The sequence below is a fragment of the Nuphar pumila genome, chromosome 11 (assembly GCF_984573655.1).
Source record: "Nuphar pumila chromosome 11, dmNupPumi1.hap1.1, whole genome shotgun sequence".
NCBI classification, from domain to species: domain Eukaryota; kingdom Viridiplantae; phylum Streptophyta; class Magnoliopsida; order Nymphaeales; family Nymphaeaceae; genus Nuphar; species Nuphar pumila.
In genome coordinates this window covers 7,868,195-7,888,718 of record NC_143259.1, presented here as the reverse complement: position 1 = coordinate 7,888,718, position 20,524 = coordinate 7,868,195, and the positions used below count along the sequence as shown (strand labels likewise).

General features: G+C 35.7%; 1 protein-coding gene and 1 long non-coding RNA gene across 3 annotated transcripts in view; both read right to left on the bottom strand.

Moving 5' to 3' along the window:
• Positions 1 to 4,224, bottom strand: part of PTAC3 (plastid transcriptionally active 3) — a 47,876-nt gene extending 43,652 nt beyond the window's left edge. For both annotated transcript variants that reach the window (XR_016425713.1, XM_089979976.1), the window contains exons 1-4: positions 3,788 to 4,224; positions 2,506 to 2,677; positions 2,176 to 2,393; positions 240 to 300 (exon numbers count right to left, since the gene is read on the bottom strand). Coding sequence is in view for 1 of the 2 variants with exons in the window: in XM_089979976.1 (XP_089836102.1) it covers positions 240 to 300; positions 2,176 to 2,393; positions 2,506 to 2,677; positions 3,788 to 4,168 (832 nt within the window). In the remaining variant the exon portion in view is untranslated. The remainder of the gene's footprint in view (positions 1 to 239; positions 301 to 2,175; positions 2,394 to 2,505; positions 2,678 to 3,787) is intronic.
• Positions 4,225 to 16,732: 12,508 nt separating this feature from the next.
• LOC149821821 (uncharacterized) lies at positions 16,733 to 20,026 on the bottom strand. The gene is made up of 2 exons (XR_016425712.1): positions 19,461 to 20,026; positions 16,733 to 17,025 (listed from the first exon to the last, which is right to left on the bottom strand). It is a non-coding gene; the product is annotated as an uncharacterized LOC149821821 (long non-coding RNA).
• Positions 20,027 to 20,524: the final 498 nt, after the last annotated feature.

The window sequence follows — 20,524 nt, the reverse complement described above, 5'->3', positions numbered from 1 at the left end:
ATCAGATTTTATATGTTCCAATTTCTATTCACCTGAGTGAATCTCAAGCGAGCAGTAGGTGTAGGGGGCAGAGCAAGGGTTGGACATATGGAATTTTATTTTGGAAATTTGTATTAACTTTAACTTCAATTATTTCAGCAAGCAAGTAAAGAATGATTTAATCATAAGCATCCCTTATTTAACTGCTACAAGCACAATATCAAACCCAATTTTCACTAGATAAAGAGAGAAATCCAAACCTTCACCATATTCCATGTTTTCAAATGTTGCATACGCTATTTCAGGAATGCCACAAGTTGCCTACACAATAAATCAAATGGAAGAAAAGCTAGCATATGCTTTCCACAAGGGCATTAAGGTAAAAAAGAAAAAGACTCTATAGACAGATACTACATTCTGATAAAAGAATTAAGATAAAATTATATGTACAACAAATATAACAAGTACAGGGTTCAAATAAAGCTCACAATAAGGACTACTCAAGAGAAAACCATTGCAGACTCAATCAAATATCATGATATTGTTTTCTAAGTGAAGATATTAAGGCAATATTACAAAGAAAGAAGAAATTATATGGCCTTGTGAACACTCCACTTTGGTTAAACAAAATGAACAACTCAATAAATGCATGCACACTTAACATAAAACTACAAGTCTCTCATGAATTATATCCAAGACAATGCATTGCACGGCATTCTGAACTTTGACAGGGTAATAAAGGTTGGTGAACTTGTTACACCAAGCATAAGTCATGCAAGTCTATTATATCTGACCATATGTAGTTATCACTGGACATCCAGATATCTACAGTTGGACAACCCAAATTCATACACATGGCATCCTTAACCAAAGGCTTCACTTTTACTTGAAAAAATGCATTATCAAGCAGTACAGCAATCCTCAGATTTGAGCTACCCCATAACCATAATCCTAACTAATCACGAGGAAGTGGCTAAGCTTGCGATAGTGGTATATTTTCCCTTGCATAATTCAACAAATACTAAATCTAAATGTAATTTATTGCAACATTTTGAGAAATTTCTATCATTTTCAATAGATTGCACTATTATCATGAAAATAACCAAGAAGGAAAATACTACCATCAAGGCACACAATGCTTGCATAGACCAGTACACCCTTCTGAATATATTAAGTGTACAGACACTATTCATGTGTAATTTCTGGAATTGTGTTCAGCTAAATGGCCCACCACATTTGAAACCAGTTTTTGCCTTTATTACCAGGCCAGAGGCCTAGAATAAGAGACTGGTTTTCTAATGATTCTAGTTCTCTACATTATGGTGGTAAACATTAATAAAGTCATTCACTTGAGACTCTCCACTTCTAAATATTTTCTTTTTCTCAAAGTTAATGAGATCTTTTCAAGGGGAAGAAGAGAAAAAGAAAACTAATCTTAAACTCCCCTTCCTCATTGAGAAAAATACAGAAATCAATATCAATAACTGTATGCATATACTTTGAGGATAAAATGACATCAGGTTGAAATCCGAGCGCTGGACTAAGAACAGCTTCAGTATCTTAACCCGGGATCTCAAGTCTGTATTCACTGAAGGCCATCCTTGATCTTTTCCATCAGATAAAACCATAAGGGTTATGCTTAAATTCTTTATCTAAGAAGAGTTGAGTGTAGTCCATTAATGATAAGCTGATGACCGGTTATTGTGCAAGTCTTCATGATCTTCAGTGCACACATGTTTATTATCCAATGAGAGCTAAAATGCTTTAACATGTACTAAGTTACTAACACAGCCTACAAATAGAGAAAATTGCTTTTAAGATGTAACCGCTCAGCCTACAAAAGTACAAATACATTTTTATATTACAAAACAATTCCACAAACTCCAGAGAAAAAAGAAAAGAGAAAAAAACAGCTCCACACATACATCAGTAGGCAGTTCAATGTGTCTACATTCTATGCAGACCACACTTCATAATCTATGCATTTGCTAATAAGAGATGCACAAATGACTTAGCCTCTGATGCATTCCAATATAAGCATCATTTTAAGTTCTTAGTAATTGACGAAGGTCCCATAGATCAATTAACCAAAACAAACAACATTAAAGTTAATTAATTGTCGAATGCATTATTCTTTCAGCATATAAGCAAAAATGGATCAAAAGTGAAGCGCACCGACCAAAAACTACACCATACCTGTACACTAAGAAGACAATTAAAATGAAATGTCGTAGCCATCCTTCCTGCAGCTTCCATTTCATAGGCAATAGTCAAAGCATTAGAATGGTCCCCAGCTTTACAGTCCTCTTCAATTAAGAGGTCATATAATTCATCTGTGGATCTTAAACCTCCTTGAGCACCCTTCAGAAAGACCTTGTTGGCATCTTCAAGATAACCATTTTTTACTAGCTCCTCTGCCCTCGAACAGTAACATCAATTAGACTGCAGTCAATGCACCCCCTCTAAACGCATAAAGTTGAATGGCCAGTAAATTCAAACAAGAGTAGCTTCAAAAACAGTTCATACCCACAAGAACTAGCCACGGTTGACAAATATCAAAGTTCAACTTCTCCATGGCAGCAAGGATTTCCTGGCCCCTGATAGCATGGCCTCTCGAACCAAATAAGCGTATCAATGCAACAAATGTTTGATTTAGAGGACGAATGCCAGCACTCAGCTCCCTTCTCAACGATTGCATCTGCAGAAATAAGCTACTTCTCAAAACATGAACGCAAAATTTATACTTTCACGTATTACACACTGATAGTTAAAAGCCATATAAATGTCAACAAATACGCACAAGCCCTTCTGAGAAAGAAAACGGTATATAGAGGACTAAAACAAGCTCCATTCAATGCACCTATAAAAATTTCATAAAACTGTATCCTCTCATAAACAAAGACAATAAAGCATACAGAAATAACCCTTTATTTTGTTGAATGAAGAAAGAAACCACAACAGAAAAAAAAGATGCAAAATAATACAAATAGCGGTTCAAAACAAATAGCCTTTCTACCAGAGGGAATTTTTAAAAAACAATAACAAAAGCATTAAGCTCTTAATTTGAAAAGAGGACCTAACATAATTCACACCAGTTTCTACCTATTCACAAAAATACCAATTCAAAATATCATTCCCGACTTCACATGAGTTCATCTTTTCTAGAAAAAAGACTCAGGTGTCTTAGGCGCATGTGAGATATGGGATCCACTATACAGACTACAGAATCCAAAACAAAATCAAACAGACCCACGAGAACATGCAGGAAAATGATTCACCGCGTCAATTTAAACATGTTTATTACTTAGAGAATGCTCAAAGAAACAACGGTGCTCTCCTTTTCCTTGGTCGAGGTTTGTCTTTCTCATCGCACGGTTTTTACCATATACTTCCAAAGGAAGCCAATTACAAAGCTAAACAAAAAATCTGCACAAGAGCGGCTGAATAATCTTGATTTTAAAAGAATCCATTTATAATTGCCTATGCTAAGGTTACCACCCCAATTCATGATCCAACCTGACAATTCCTTTCTATCGGAAACCTAATTTCCGTGTACGTGCCTGTGAGTGTGTAAGTCGGAAAATATCGATCAGTAACGCCAGTTCCATATCAACACAACTCATGAACATTGGGAAATAAAAGGGGTAATTGCAACAATCGGACGATCATTCGACAACTTAAAGTTCGATTCGTGATCAATCCCCCGGAAAGAATATCTAACTTCAGGAAGAAACTGAAAAACAATGCATCGACAAAAGCAACGAGCGAAGAAAAATTCCGACCAAGAACAACTGAAAAAAAATTTTACCGCTCCATATTCATCTCCAGAGAGAACCTGAGAAACCACCAGCCCGTGGAACGAGTGCGGCCCGGGAGACAACCCCGCCGCGATCATATCGTAGAGCACGGCGTTCGCCCCAGCCGTGTCGGCGTTTCGCGAGCGCTGCATCAGCTCCTCCATAAAGACGAACCTGATCCTGCGCTCGTCGGAAGCGGCGGACGCGCCGTCGCCCTTCGCGGCGCCCTCCTTCTTCTTCCTCCCCTTCTTCTTCGTGCTCGTCTCCAAGGCCGCCGTCGCGCGGACGACCGTCGACGGAGGGCAAAACGAGCGGCTGGGATTCGTTCTTGGGGTGGCTAAGAGGGCGAACTGGTGAGGGGGAGGTTTGAGTGGGCGGAGAGAGGAAGACATCTCTCTCTCTCTCTCTCTCTCTCTCTCTCTCTGAGAGAACAGAGTGTGAAGCGAGAATGGATAAGGAGGGGGAGAAGAGTGGCAAGAAGGTATAAATACGGGTAATTTCTTCGTAAATCTTGCGCGACAAGGAAGCGGGAAATTTGTAAGAAGAAAATATCAAGAAGAGATGGCTCGGAGATACGAACCCAACTCGGTCCGTTTGGCTTCGAGTGGTTCGGGCATGGCTCGGGCTTGGTTCTAATTGGGTATGCTTTTGCGGACAGCTCCTTACAACGCTTACTATCTTCGAAAAATGATAGTACTGTACAGCTAATTTGATGCAATTTTCAAAAAACTTTATAATTTTAAATATTCTTTCAATAACCAAAATAGCAAATATCTAACATAGTTAGGACATTTTTACCCTTCACAACTGTGAATTTATACTTTTTTGCAATAAATTTGTAATTTTTTCGCATGTAATAAATGTTTTTACATAAAAATATTTGCAAATCATCTCTCACAAATAACATACTTTCGCATATATTCTGGAATCACATAAATTTATGTGAAACACTTACCACAAATTTCACAAATAGCTTAGATTTTTGCATATATTACACACTCTCACATGAAGTTATTTGTAAATCTTCATGTATCGTAAATATCATACTTAAATATTTATGAAACTATGACAAATATATGATATTTCTTATTTTTTATGAATTTCTCAAATCGTATAGAAACCTGTTGTAATCCCCAACCTGCATATTTTTGCATAATCTATGGGTTTTTTTTGTCTTTACTTCCCAACAAGTGGTACCGAACCTAACTCATTTGTTTATATCATACTTATTTACATATATGTTCTGAAATCTCGTGAAGTATATTTGCGAAAATCCTACTGATTAGCAACAATCAAACTGTTTTGCAAAACTATTTCTCCATTAACAATTGCAATAATCAGACAATCAATATGAATTACATAAAACTAAATATACTTAGTTTGCACAAAATAAGATAAGTTGAAATTTATTAATTACAAAGTAACATTCAATACATGAACTTCATCAAAAGTTATAGTCAAAGTTTAATTTGATTCATTTAATTACAAAGTTTAACTTGATTCATCCAATTACAAATGTAAGTATAACTTGATATATTACAAAGGTACGTAATTGTTTACAACTCAATTAGCTAGACAAATGCTTTCAACACCTATCTAACCGATGTCGCTTCCTTTTTATTATATTTTACATCCTTTAAAACCCTTACCTTCATATACTTAACTTGATCATATGATTGCTTATATTTATGACATCTTGCTGAAAACAACATTTTATTGGTGAATAACTAACTATAGCGAGCATTTCAAACCAGTGAACAACTGACATATAAATGCATATTTGTGTGAAGTTCAATCTCCATTTTTTAGTCAAACACTGCATATACCATATGACAAATATACCACAGTTGTACTTGTAAAATGAGAAAATATCAAGTGAAAAATATATACATATACGAAAAAATTAACAACAAATACAAAGTAATTATTTGTTTTTTTGTTGAGGAATACCCTCCATACTCTGCGTCGTCTAATATTTATAACAGTCAAACCCAAATTGCGCTAAAAAATATGAACATGCAACACATATGTACAAAAACGAGATAACAAACATACACAAAAAAACGAATGCATTATTGAGTATGTTATGTTAGTATGCCATTTGTTTTAGGTTTTTACATGCTAAATATGTATTCGACATTAAATTGTACAACCTGGAGTTCTTTTCCTTCATGTTTATTTTCTAAAGAACACAATGCTCATTCCCCAATTGAAAAGAATTAAAAGTTACAACATAAATCTATGTGTAACATCATTGTGCACAAGAAAATTTATTTGTAAGTACACAAAGTTGTGTAAAAACATACTTTGTCAGCATAAAGGAAATGATACGGCAAGTCGTTACTCTCTAAGCAAACAGTTGCCCCACCTTGTTGCCCTTTCGTTGCCACCATTTGTTGTGAACAAAAAAGGTTTACCACTTAGCTTTTATTAATCAATAGTAAAACAATATAAATATCATTTTTATAACTCAAAAAAATATGATGTAAGGTAAAGGGTCTTCAACAAGTTGTCTATTTTCTTGTCCTCGTTGTGAGCCACTTGAATTTTTTCTACGAATCTTATTAGCTGCTACATAGTAAATCTAGTGTGGTGACAAAAGAACAAACAAAATTATATGCAAATATAACAAAAAAAATAAACAAATTAACATGCAAAACTAACACTTATGTCACTTGTCAAGAGAGTTCCGTTGTCAAGCTCATGTTTTTTCAGCTTGGGTGTTCTCTTCTATAGTTTTTCCTTTCTCATGAGCATATTTTTAACAACAAAATAAATTATATATGATTAATATCAAATATATGCACATGAATATTGCTTATACCTCGTTTACAACTGGTTGTTCCTTTCTTTTCAAAACACAAAGCTCTATGAATCCATTACTTTTGTAATAACGTTTACAACCATACATCTCAAACTACCAAGATATACACATAAAGAAACACCAAATTGAAAAACATTGGATATACACATAAAAATGCAATTAATTAAAAAATACTAGATATATACATAAAGAAGAAATTAATTTTAAAAATACTAGATATGCACACAAATAAGAAATTAATTTTAAAACATTGGTTATGCACACAAATAAGCAATTTATTAAACAAGATTGATATATGTACATACTATTATTCGTAGTGCCGCCTGTTATGGCCAACTTCACCATATACACTGCACTTGTATAGCACAACATTCATATGCTTTGTTTTCTGTCTATTAACCTTAGGTGATTCAGCTTTGTGAACTACTTTTGTTGGATAGACAACTGTAAGAGTAGGTGGAGCGATGTGTGAGATATTATTTGTTATTGAAAAGAATATATATTAATTATATGCAGCTCAATACGATTTAACTTTGAACCACTTATTGTAGCAATCATTTGACAAGTTACCCTCGTACAAAATGCATGTGACCACATGCTTACAAGAAATCTTACTAAGTTACCACTCTTCACACAGGCACAAGTACCTCTGAACATCAACATGATAACCATGAGATTAGTCTCAGGCTTTATATCGTTGTCAGAGCCAATACACTACTTGCACACGTATTTGTTGTGTCTTTTTTTAAGTTTCTCTAGCTTTTCTTTGATCTTCGGTACCACAACGCCCGTCATATGCCACCTCACAATCTTTCTTTTTTCAAAAAGCTTCATCATCACGAGACAAAGCTTTTCATTAAGTGAAATCAAGAGCTTTTCACGTATGACACAAATTCATAAATCGAAGCTCTCTGCTATATTATATATTAAGCAACCATATATTTTTGCTTAAAAGTGATAGTCAGCCCAATGTTTCAGATTCAATTAAGTGAGAATACAGTTGTATGTGTATGTACTTTGTTTGTTAACTTTGCCAAGAACATAATTGCATTATTGTTTCGTGGTTGCATAAGCTACACTCCATCAAAGTGCACTGAGTGGTAACCCAAAATTTTCAAAAAGTTATTCGTCAAATGGTTCATGCAAAAACTAACATAACATATAGGCCATGTGTGGAGGACAATGTACTTTAAACCTGGTTACCTATATGAGATAACTGACAATACTCCTCTATTTATAAACTCATCGAAGTGTATGAATTCGTGTTTTAATACCTCTAAAAACCATGAGAATAAATCTTTGCACTCCTTATCAACAACTGCAAATGCTACTAGAAACATCTCACCACAATGATCAATACTATGGACCGACAACAATATATTTGTGTATCTTTCTTTTAGGAATACGTCTTCTATAATAAAAACTGGAGTGCATTCTTTCAAAAACTCATTAATGCTTTGCTAGAAGGATAAACACATGTACTTAAATCAATCATTCTAATCAGTTCGAATATACCCTAACGATCATCATTTAGCATTTATCAGATTATCCAAATAGGTAGAAAATATTTTAAAGGACTATTTGAATGAATTATATAATGTAACCTTAGTGTGTTCTCATCTACGCTATGTTTATTTGTAAGTAACTTCTACACATTTCTCGCGATTGATGTCATTCATGATTTTTCTTTGAGTTATTTTCAGGTTATCGTACATGCATTTGTAAATAACACTTGAAATCCACTACAAGGTTGTTCAGTGATCCACCATATATATGCTCACTATCATACCTCTTCACTTGAAAACAAACTCATTTTGTGTACCCTTTCTTCAATAGATCTTCCAGGGGCAGTCAACTGTCATATGGATGTTATTCCTCGTGCATATGACAATGACTATGTTATTGCAACTATTTAAGAAATTTGTTTTATACTTATTCCTCATTACACGATATTAAAAAAATGACATTTGTTGAGATCCTTAAACCTTTTGCCCAAAGAAATTTCTCGCTCATTCGAGGGTGTTGATAGCCATTGAAATTTTTCATAATCATTAAGCATTTTATTACGCAATTGTTCATACAAATTAGATGTCTTTGTTTCAATGATTTTCAAATCATCTTTATTATACGAGAACCCATTGAACGATAACCAAGGGTTCACATTCTCCAATGTCATTGGTGCATCACTTTTACCCTCTCCTATCGACATATCATACTCATCATCATCGATATTATCTCATTATGCACTGTCAACATTATCACTGCTATCACTAATAGATTGCTTGGTTTTACCAACTACATCAAAATTTATTGTATTCATCACTTCATTTGCTTTCATGCATGCATCATTCTTGCATTTTTCAACATTAAAGACTAACCTTTAAAATATCACATTCATCATCACACATACATCTCAACTATAAATTACATCAAAATTATAACTTGTATCTAACATTGTCATATGCTTAATAAGGTTGCATGCCATTTAGATTACTATGATAAAGATTATTGGCACTAGTTTGCACATGTGTTTTCATATCCTTTGGAGTGATTTGACATACAATAGTGCACTTTAACCCTTTTATACACCATCATTGATTACTTACAACAATGATAATGTACTTTAACTATTTTAATGATTACGCACAATGAACCCTAGCTCCATTACACCAACACAAGAACAATAAATATTAACTAAAGGACAAACAAACAATCATTAATCGTCTACAATAATAAATATTTGTATGAAAAAAGATCATAAATATAGTTAACCCTAAACGAAAATCGATCACAAGGATGATGTCGTAACCTCCTAAAAAATATGCATGGATATACACATGTATAATTGTATGAAACTCACCTTTTGAAACTGTGATGATACCACAACTTCCTTGGAATGATGATACCACAACTTTCTTGGAATGCAGGAATTATCGTAAGGATTTTATAGAGAAGTTCTTTGCAAACTAAATGAGAAGAAGAAACCCTGTAACAAAAATGAGTGTATATATGATTCGACAAAATTGCAACTATTAAGAAAAATTGCATATAATAAAAAAATTGCAAATATGTAAGTAACATATTTGTGACTTTGTTGGTTCCCTTTAAGAGGAGTTTCACACATTAATTTATGTTATTTAAGGATATACACGGAAGTATGTTATTTGCGAGTGATGTTTCACAAATATTTTAATGCAAAAATATTCATTATATACAAAAGAGTATGTTATTTGTGATTATGGTTGTGTCAGTTTCATCAAGATTTCACAAATAAATTTATGTGAGTTCGTGAGGTCTAAATTCACATAAAAAACCCGCAATTCTGGATTTAAGTGGGTGCTGGATATATTCAATAAGCTATGCAAATTTATAAAAAAAAAATGCATAAATTCACAGTTGTGAAGGGTAAAAGTGTCATAACAATGTAAGATATTTGCGATTTTGGATATCGAAAGAATATAAAAAATTGTAAATTTTTAAGGAATCATATGATTATTTTTCTTACAATATTTTCATAATTGTATAAAATTAAATTTTTCATTGCTTGCCAAAGTGTAACAGGGGCTCCATGTGGTAGGTGGGAGTTGTCAGTGCAGGTCTCCTTGTGGTGGGACATTGCAAGTTCAAAACCTAGTGGTATGTAGAATAACTAACTGGTATGGGTTTGCCCAACCTCTCTTTGCCTTTAAAAAAAAATATAGACCAATTGGTGACACAAACATAGAATCCTCAAATGTGCAAATTTGGGGGCATAGGTAGAGCTCCACATTGGGGCTGCAAACAGATCAGATATGGAAGGATATCCAATCTAAGTTTGACATAATTTTTTGGATATGGGTTCTTTAAGTAAAATTTGAATGTGGATTCAGATTAGATTCAAATCTGTTCAATTGGATCACTTTCGAATTTGAATCAGCATTTTAAGTTGGATATGGAGTTGATCCAAATCACAATCTGACCCAAATGTATTTTTTACATGTAAACAACTTGTTTTGTTCTATTAGTATTACCAAATGGATTTTAGATTCAGATTCAATCTAATCTCCTCTGAACTAATTCAGATTTGGAACCAGATTAAGATCTATTATTGGTATTTCAGATTTGGATATAGCAAGATCTGGCCCAAATCTGACCCGTTTGCACCCCTTCTACCACTTCCACTTTTATGCCCATTTGGAATGCCATTTTGAAGCTGAACTCCATTAAGACACTATCTGAAACAAGGAACCAGAGATGTCGTCCCTTTTCCCTCATTTCTTATGTTTCCTTCACTCTCAAACAAAAATGATGTTGGATATTCCCTAAAACCGCTCTAGTTGGAGGGAGGATCAGCTGCAATGTGATTGCACATTTTTAGTGTACTGCTGCACCCACTCTGCATCCTAAAAATGTTGCCTGTCAGCTATGGGCCCCATGCAAGAAGGGAGGATAATCAATGTAATTGAACTCTTTCTAATGTGCAATTACATTGCACTTGATCCTCTTTCCTCCCCTAATTGCCTCCTACATGTGGACTCACAAACACAACCTTGTTGTATTTGAAATTCAAAGCTTTTTGTGCAATTGGATTTGGAGTTGGGTCAATTGGGTGGAAATAACAAAAAAGAAAAAAACACACAACAAAATTCTAACTTGGCCCATAACACAGTGGTTGACCTGACTGATCTATCTTGAAAATTGAAATTAAACAAACCTATGCAATATTTACAAATTTTTGTGGTATTATTTGTGTTTTTGTGGTATAGTCCATTGAATCATAACTTGAGATGCTAAACTCGTGGCATTGTTTGTGTTAGTGTGATACATTTCATTACATGTTGATAAATATGCTGCAAATAATGAGATTAAATAAGTATGCACTATTTATACCCCTTTAAATGTGAAGCCTTCTTCATACTTATTTATAACAAAATAGGGTTTGGTGTAGTGGAAGGGAGCTTGGTTGCTAGGTGGGTGGTCAAGGTTTCATCCTAAGGGGCGTCAACCCCTTGCATTGTAAAGGGTAAGGGCATCATGCCCCCTTGCTCATGCCAAAGCAAGGTGACGCCATGGGATCGAGGGGTGCACTACGGGTTTACATCGTTGAGACGATGATTGTAAGTACGACAGACATAGTCAACACCACTAGGTCTCCGATTCGAATGGTAGTTTCTCTATCCTTCATGAAAAAAAATGACATAACCTAATACCTAATAGGTTGTCTCTGCTTGAACATTAAACCATGGTTGTAAGAGACATGCACTAGTACTAATATGGGCAAAGGGATATTGACACAAATATTTGACGCCAGTTTTTTTTTGGATAATGTTTCACTAAAAAAGACATGTCGGTGATATCTAAAAGTTATCGTGAACTTTTGAAACCCACATATGGCATCCATTATTGCAAGGTTGAAGTTAGGTGTACTCCCTGATAGGAATTGGAGATCTCAAGGGTTTTACCAACCGGAGGCTAGTCAATGTGCGTTCATTGGTCAGTGATGAGGGGTTTTCCTTTTGGATTATAAAAAAATGTTCATACCAATTAGTAAAAACATTTTCCTAATATGCTCTCTTTATAAAAACATTTAGGTTCTACTTGGGAGCCTTGCATTGAGATGGAAATACCATTTTTGTATGTTGTCAAAATGTAGTTTTTTCCCAAATATATTGTTGAGTATGAAGTTACCAAAAACATCTGCTTGCGGATGGTGTTAAAATAAGATGTTGGGGGTTGATAAACAACTGAGAGCATGGGATCACAAGAAGCAACAACAACATACCTTAGATTCAAGGCTTTTAAACTATGCCTTTTTTTGGCATATATTTTTTAAATAGCACCTTAGTAATTAAAATAGTTGGATTGCATTTAATTTCATTACTTAGGAATAATTTTTGCACCCACAAACTCAAAATGAAATTACAAGCAAGCATTTTGTAGCTCATGCTAAACACAATAAGACGAGAGAGTTGTGATATACATATCCCCATCAATTATCGTGTAAATCTATTTACTGTTGAAAATTTTATATAGCCTTGCATAACTTTTGATGAAATCCATGGATATTCAAATATGGTCGTGAATATATATGTTCATGAATAATTGTTCTAGTATTGCATGCAAGTATAACTTATGCATGATATTATAATGGTTTTACCAATTTTGGTTGCAGGATGAAGTCATTTGAAAACTTGTACAAGTTATGTTAATTTAAAGAAAAAAAAAACAACCTAAAAACTTTGGATACATTGTCTTTTATGTCTCACAGACCAGGTCACGGTTATAAGCCTAAGTGAGTTGTAGTCATACAATGTATATTATTATTTTGTGTGGTACGGTCTCTTGAAGATGATGCCTTCAAGCAATATATATATTCATGACACCAGTACAAAGAAATCACTCGATGACCTAGTAGAAACTGTAGAGCAATCGATACATATGCTTGCAATATACCCAACATTATCTCTCTGTTAGTTAGGCAGTTTGATATGCATGAGAACAGGTTGCCAAATTGAGAGGTAATGGCTAATAATCACACTCATTAGAAGCTTTTGAGATAAAATTGGTTACGTGAACTTTGGTCTTAAACAATCATAATGTTCTATATTGGTACTATATGTCTATATATTGAGTGAGCAAAGTTTTTTTATACTCGTAACAGTAACTAGTGTGAGTGCATTATATTAATGTCATGTCTCTGTTACATCTTTCAACGTGATCCCAGAAAATGTATATTAATAAATATGGATATATCGAGTCACATTCATGATTTATCAAATAAGTTTGTTATAAATCTTATTTTTTAGACATGTTTATAATTACTATGTTTGTTAATTTTGGTTTTGATATTCTTAAAATCTTTATAACTTTGAAGTTTTATTTTAATTACAAGTATTACCTAATAAATAATGACTTTATTAATTAAGAAAGTATGGTTGGAGGTTGGCATCAACTAAGACTTTTTTTCTTAATGGGAAACTAGAGTTTTCATGCTCTATAAATAGAGGGTCTTACCATAGGGAAGAGTAATGGATAAATCAATTTTTTTAACCTTATGCCATGTAACCAAGAAGCAATTACAAGTCTCATTGTACTCCTAAATCAAAGATGGACACAAAAGCTTGAGCTCGATTAGATTTTGATGGTGGTTTAGGATAAAGTAACTTGATCTAGTCTTGTGCCTTTTTTTTTTAATCAAAATGAATTTGGAAGCTTTCGTTGGTGAAAGATGTGTTTTCTCTTTATCTATTTTTTATGTTCTTATTAATTTATGTATATTAATTATTCAAAATCATGCTTGGATCCTCTACATATATTTGGGTCAAATCATACTTGAAATCACATAACATTTGATATATTCATTTTGCAGAATTCATAACTTTGCAACCGTATATCAGAATTCAGTGATTTTGATGTGTTGGAAACCTTATTCAGCTATCTAAGTTATATATTTTTAATACAAAAGTAAATTCTTTTTTATTGTCCCAAATTGCGTGACAATTAAATGGTTTGTGTTTTGGCATACTGGGTTATTTAAACAAGTTTGATCATATTTATGATCTTAACTAAAATCATGTTGATGATTGTTGATTATGATTACATATTTGTTTATAAGTGTAAGTATAGATTATTTATAATTTAATTCATCTATACATTCTTAGATATTTTAATTGTTTATTTATGATCAAATATACTAATTTAGAACATTGATTTGGTCATGTATATTTCATTTGCATATTTAAGTTGACCTAACTTATGGATAATATAGAAGTGCATAACTAGTGGCATTAATATGATTATTTTAAATAAAAAAGAATAATTATTTTTCATAAAATAAAATGATAAAATTTTATATTTAATTGCAAACATATGTAGATATGTCTATCACGCTTTCCAACATTCACTGTTTTCTAGTGGAGACACACGTGATTAGAGATTGAAGTGAAAGCCATTATTGAATTGGATGGATCGGGTGGCAGGTGCCAATGCCTCTATTTCCTAACCCTATTGCCCCCTCTATCTTGTCAAGTACCTCGTTAATGCCTTTCTCCCAAACAACCTTTGTCAAAGGAGTCCTGATGAAACTTCGACCCAAACTTGCAATTCCTACTCTAACTGCCGTCTCTTGCACAGTTTTACATGGACACTTCGTTTACAAATTACACAAGTTACGTCCACGATAACGTAAGAAAGAATGCATATGAGTGACAATAGTGGAGCTTCCCATTACCAAATATGAGTGAGAGAGACAATGCCAGGGCTAGTTACTTTTATATGGGCAAGCAGAGTTATGCACGTATGATTGCACTGATAATTTGTTCATCCTAACCTGGTTATGAATGAATTGGAATGGGCTAGTTTGAAATGAATAGTTGTAGTCATTTAATTTGTTGCACATTTTAAACCAAAAGGTGCATTCATCATTGTTTGTTTACCAAAACTGTTGCATTGGATTATATATATATATATATATATATATATATATATATATATATAGAGAGAGAGAGAGAGAGAGAGAGAGAGAGAGAGAGAGGTGCAACATTGAACGCCCTTCTCATTCAAAGTACGTCGGACGCACCTGACAAGTCTGTTTATTTAACTATTTTTGTGTTGACCACCATTAACTGTGGTCACGACCGCCACTAAAGGTCTGAGTGAAAAACAACATTCACTGATCTTGCACGATCAGCTGTGGAAAAACATCCAATTTTTATCAGACGCTTTGTCTATTTGACGATACACTAGTCTCTTTCTCTCTATATATATGAGTTTATACTTGGTACAATCGATTGTACCTACAATCTAGATTGAATCTCGCAACCAGAGTTGTTTTGACACAATCTAACCATGCACAAAGATGTTTTCAACATGATCTATTTAGTAGGAATCAAGTCTTGGGTCATGTTTTTTTTGACAAAAAACATGTTTTTTATGAGACGAAAAAAATAAATGCCTTTATAGCCATTGATTCTGGCGATCCAAAAGCTCACAAAACATAACATGTAGATCACATCTATGTTGTTAGATGTGAGGAAAAAAGGAAACAAGCACGTCTCACCCAATTTGCTTGGTCATTTGCACATACAAACGACTGTAGCAAATATGAACCCTATAACACATACAAAGAGAGAGGGTGAGAGATTGGTTTACCATTCCCTAATTGGAGTATAGACTACTTCAGTATGGGTACCGTTATAGGTGTAAGAATTTTTTTATTTATTTTTTATTAGCAAGCTAGGTTAAGCAAACCCAGACCAAATTACAATGATATTGCAATTAAGAAGTCAATAATTTGGAAGGACACCAGTTAGGTAGGTTATCCTTCCAACGTAGATCAGAGTCAGGGTCCCTAATATAGGAATGTGATTACATTCTTTAGGGACCCATGCACATTTGAATCTCTTCAAAGAAGACAATCCTTCACAAACAAACTCAGGAACATGACCACATGTAGGGGTGGCAATCGTGTCGGGTTGGCGGGTCAGCATACCTCAACCCGAACCGACCCGTTTATTAAACGGGTCAGCTGTGGCAAACACGAACCCGACCCGTTTAATAAACGGGTAACCCGACACGACCCGCCAACCCATTTAATAAATGGGTTGGGTCGGGTAAACGGGCTCTCAGGTTGGCGGGTCAGGTTGCCGGGTCGGGTTGGCAGGTCGGGTTGGGGGGTTGACGGGTTGGCGGATTGACCCACCCGCCTAACCCGTTTATTAAACGGGTCAGCATGGTTGGCGGGTTGGCATACCCCCAACCCGAACCGACCCGTTTAATAAATGGGTTACACGGGTCGATCTGTTTATTAAACGGGTTGGCTTAAGCCCAACCTGAACCCGCCTAAGAGGCAGGTTGGCGGGTCGTGTCAGGTTTTGCCACCCCTCCACATGCATCTCTACCTTCCATAACTCCCAAAACCTCACAAACCACATCCTTCCTTGATGATTCAATCTTTATCTTGGCAACTTCAACATTGTTCACGATCTCTATCCAACATTCCTATTCCCTAACTTGAGAATTCCTTTGTCTCACTAAACATCCTGTTTTGATGAAAACCCAATACTTATCTCTCAATGCTTACCTTATAACTGCCTATCTCGTAGAGCAGCGACCGCAGATTGAGATAACAATACAACCAGTAGGATTGCCAACAGAGTCAATTTAACTTAATTGAGTGATCTCGGATCTGCAGAATATCCATATTACTTCCACGATCTTTCGAGAGGGTCTATGAAACAACTCCATTAACCGTGATGCTTTTTCCTTAAAAAATGATGTTTATGATTTCACATAATTTCTGCACTACTAGTTGGAAAGCAACAGTGCATCTGAGCTTCAGAGTTTTACACGGCAACTTCATGCAACTCCATCTTCTCAACACGTCCTGTATGTTGGATCATGATCTCCACCACACTCTAAACAACCGAGCCACTGCAGGCCAGTAACCTGAAATTTCAAAACAAAGTTGGCCTGAAGTCTCCACCGCATTGCAACAAAGGTAACATATACTCGCTACATGAAATCTCACCTGCTGCAGCTTTTACTGGGTGACAATAACATTCTCCAACGCAAATATGAGAGTAAGTGCAACTCTTGGACTATGTTTTTTCACCCAAATGGGATTATGATGGGCAAAATCTGCACCTCTCTTTCTAACAAAATCTCATGCAACTCACGAGTCAAACTCATATTCTGAGTTCCATGTAATTTTGTCAGAATCAACGAAAGTGAGCCTTGTAGGAGTTTTTTGCTTAATCTTATGTGGTAGATGCGCTCATCATCGTATATTTGCTAAAAGTATGGTTTGTATTGAATTGTTTCCATTAAATAGCTTGATTGTTTTAATCAAAAGTCTTGGTTTAATATAAACCGTTGTTTTTTAGGTTCCTTTGGAAACTTGTTTTAATACAAGATATTCCTGATGCAGTAACCCAAAAAGTTTTATATCTTTTTAATTTCAAACATGCAAGCAAATTTTGCACCAGATTACCCCCTGCATTAACTTTATTAAGTGTAAGATTATTAGTTTATGTACCATTTAACATTTTTAGGTATCACAGAATAATTAATTTCTGTATACTTCTAGTTTATGTGACACTGACTTTATTTTGACTACCGTCGGGGATTTTATGGTACACTAGTCGGTTTTTTTTTTTTGAAAGGCAAGCTGGGGTTAGGCAGGCCCCTACCAGTTATACAATTATACCATTGGGTTTTGAACCTGCAACGTCCCAACAGAAGGTGACGTTCACTAGCTGCTCCCACCAGACAAGCGGAGCCCCCAGTACATTAGTCATTTTGAAAACATAAAACTGATTGTATCCCTGTAACCACAGTTGCAACCATGTGACGGAGCTTCTGGCAAATGGCAATGAAATTTCAGGCACGTTAATATAGGAGCTTCGAGAAGTTACAACCATATCATATTCATGAATACCAATATGCTTGAAAGACGGTTATTTTTGTGTGCATGTGCAGAGAGAGAGAGAGAGAGAGAGAGAGAGAGAGAGAGAGAGAGAGAGAGAGTAAATATCTATAATAAGTAGCATACATGGTAAAGGTTTTCCACTTTTCTTAGTTTCAACTCATTTTGATAAAAAATGATAATTTACAAATGAATTCACATTTTACTGCTTGTTACAGATGGAAAAGGGATCTGCAAAATATTTGAGAATAGAATACAACTTTTGTAGATCATCCTAAACAACAATGCCTCTCACTAAAAAATAAAAATTATCTGAAGCTCAGTAACTATCAATTCACAGCATTCTATCAAAGTCATGTTTGTGTTCAATCATAGGTATTTGGGCAGGGACAGCAAATGAAGCCTCCGACTTGGATGAATCATCTCAAATTTTCCCGGGCCAAAGAGTCAGTAACAAACTCTCCCATGTCAGCTATATGGCTCAAAATCAACTATCATCCAAACCCATTTCACTTACCTCAAGCATCATTATCTGTACTCTTAAGCATTCTGAAATTCACCTGTCAATAGCAAATAGATATGCATCTGGGTTCTGAAACAAGTTATTTTATGCAGACTTATGCATGATTCTGAAGAATCTACAGATTCTAAGGCCCATAATACAGCATAGACATGGCCTGACTGTGGGTGTTTTGTATCTCCTGTGTAGAAAGTATGGACATAATTCTCAACCTCAATCCAACTGAGACCTATCTTCTTCCTCAACCCCTTATCTCTTATCCATGTTCTCAGCTTGCCCATGTCGACCTATTTCTGCACAAATGTTTGACATCATGACATGATACCGAGCATCTTCAACATCCTTACATGAAAAACTTTGGTGGGCTGAAACCTCTGCAAGCTCGCCATTGTGATGTACCCTGCAAGCACTCAGCAAAGCTCCCCAAACATATTTACTTGGCTCAACTGGCATGTTATTAATAAACTGACGAGCTTCTAAAAGCCCAGATCGACCAAACATATCAACCATACAAACATAATGTTCCACACGTGGAATGATTTGATAATCATCAATCATGATATTAAAGCATCTGAGGCCTTCATTCACCATTCCTGCATGGCTACAAGCATAGAAGAGTGAAGTGAAAGTAATTTCATTTGGTCTAACTTTAGACTTCAGCATTTGAGTAAATAATCTCAGAGCTTCCTCACACTTCCCATGGGTTCCATAAGCTGCAAGGATTGCATTCCATAAACCCACGTCTTTCACCTCAGCTTGATCAAACAAGTAATACGCCAAATCCAAACTTCCACATTTTGCATACATGTCAACTAACGTGGAGACAAGAAACTGATCAGTCTTGAACCCCTTTCTAAGTACAAAAGCATGTGATTCCCTACCCAACTTCAACACTGCAGAGTGAACACACCCAGATAAAATTAAACACATGCTCACCTTGTCAGGCATGACACCTGCTATTTGCATCCGCCGAAAATGGAATATCGCATCCAGAATGAGCCCCTGTCTAACAAACCCACCAATCAAAGCATTCCACGTAACAACATTGGCATCTATCCCCGCATCTTCCATCGTCAGAAACAAAGCCAAAGCCTCCCTGCACTTTCCAACCCCCAAGTACCCATCAATCATCACAGTCCACACAAACACATCTCTTTGAGGCATTTCATCGAACACTAGCCGGGCATCCTTAACACGACAGCATTTAAAGTACAAATCGACAAGAGCAGTGACCACAAAGCAATCAGCTCCAAACCCACGCGATATGGCATGGCCATGGATGATTTCCCCTCGTTGGTCTTCTTTCAAACCTACACACCCCGTCAGTATCAAACTCAGAGAATGCGGGTCGGGGAAGATTTCTTCCGAAATCATTCTTGCCCATAACCTGAAACAGTCTGCATACATTTTCCTATCCATGTAACCTTTCAGCATATAATTGTAACAGTAAAGACTTCGTTTCTGCAATTGTTCAAACAGTTTATCTGCATCATAATTCTCGCCGAACGCAAAGTAACCATCGATGAGACGGCATGTTAGAAGGGACTTGGACATGAAACTGCTCGTAATCATCCGACCATGAATGCGCTTGACGCCCGAAGAGGATCCGACGTCGCTAAAGGCTAGCAAAAGACGGTCGTAGAGGCCGACTTCTATCGAATCGTTGCTCCACAAGCGGTGCAAGGGAAGGCCTCCGAAGGGTGGGTTCTGGCTCTTCCCATGGGTGCTGCCCACCAACCATCTGCAGGAATGGATTGGGCAACGCATTGAAGCGATTCCCTCTGGTCGGTGTAGATCAACGGCATTTGGGTGGCTTCAGATTTTTGAAAAGTCGTTGGCGGCAAACCAATATCTGGCGCATTAGGTCAGACCCCATATACCGATCATCCGGAGATGAACGACATACAGAAACTCATAGATGGGATGCCCTTTCTGTTGCCGTTCACCTTGTAACGTGGACGGCAAGAGTGATGTGGCTTGAACGGCTCGGAAAGAACCTT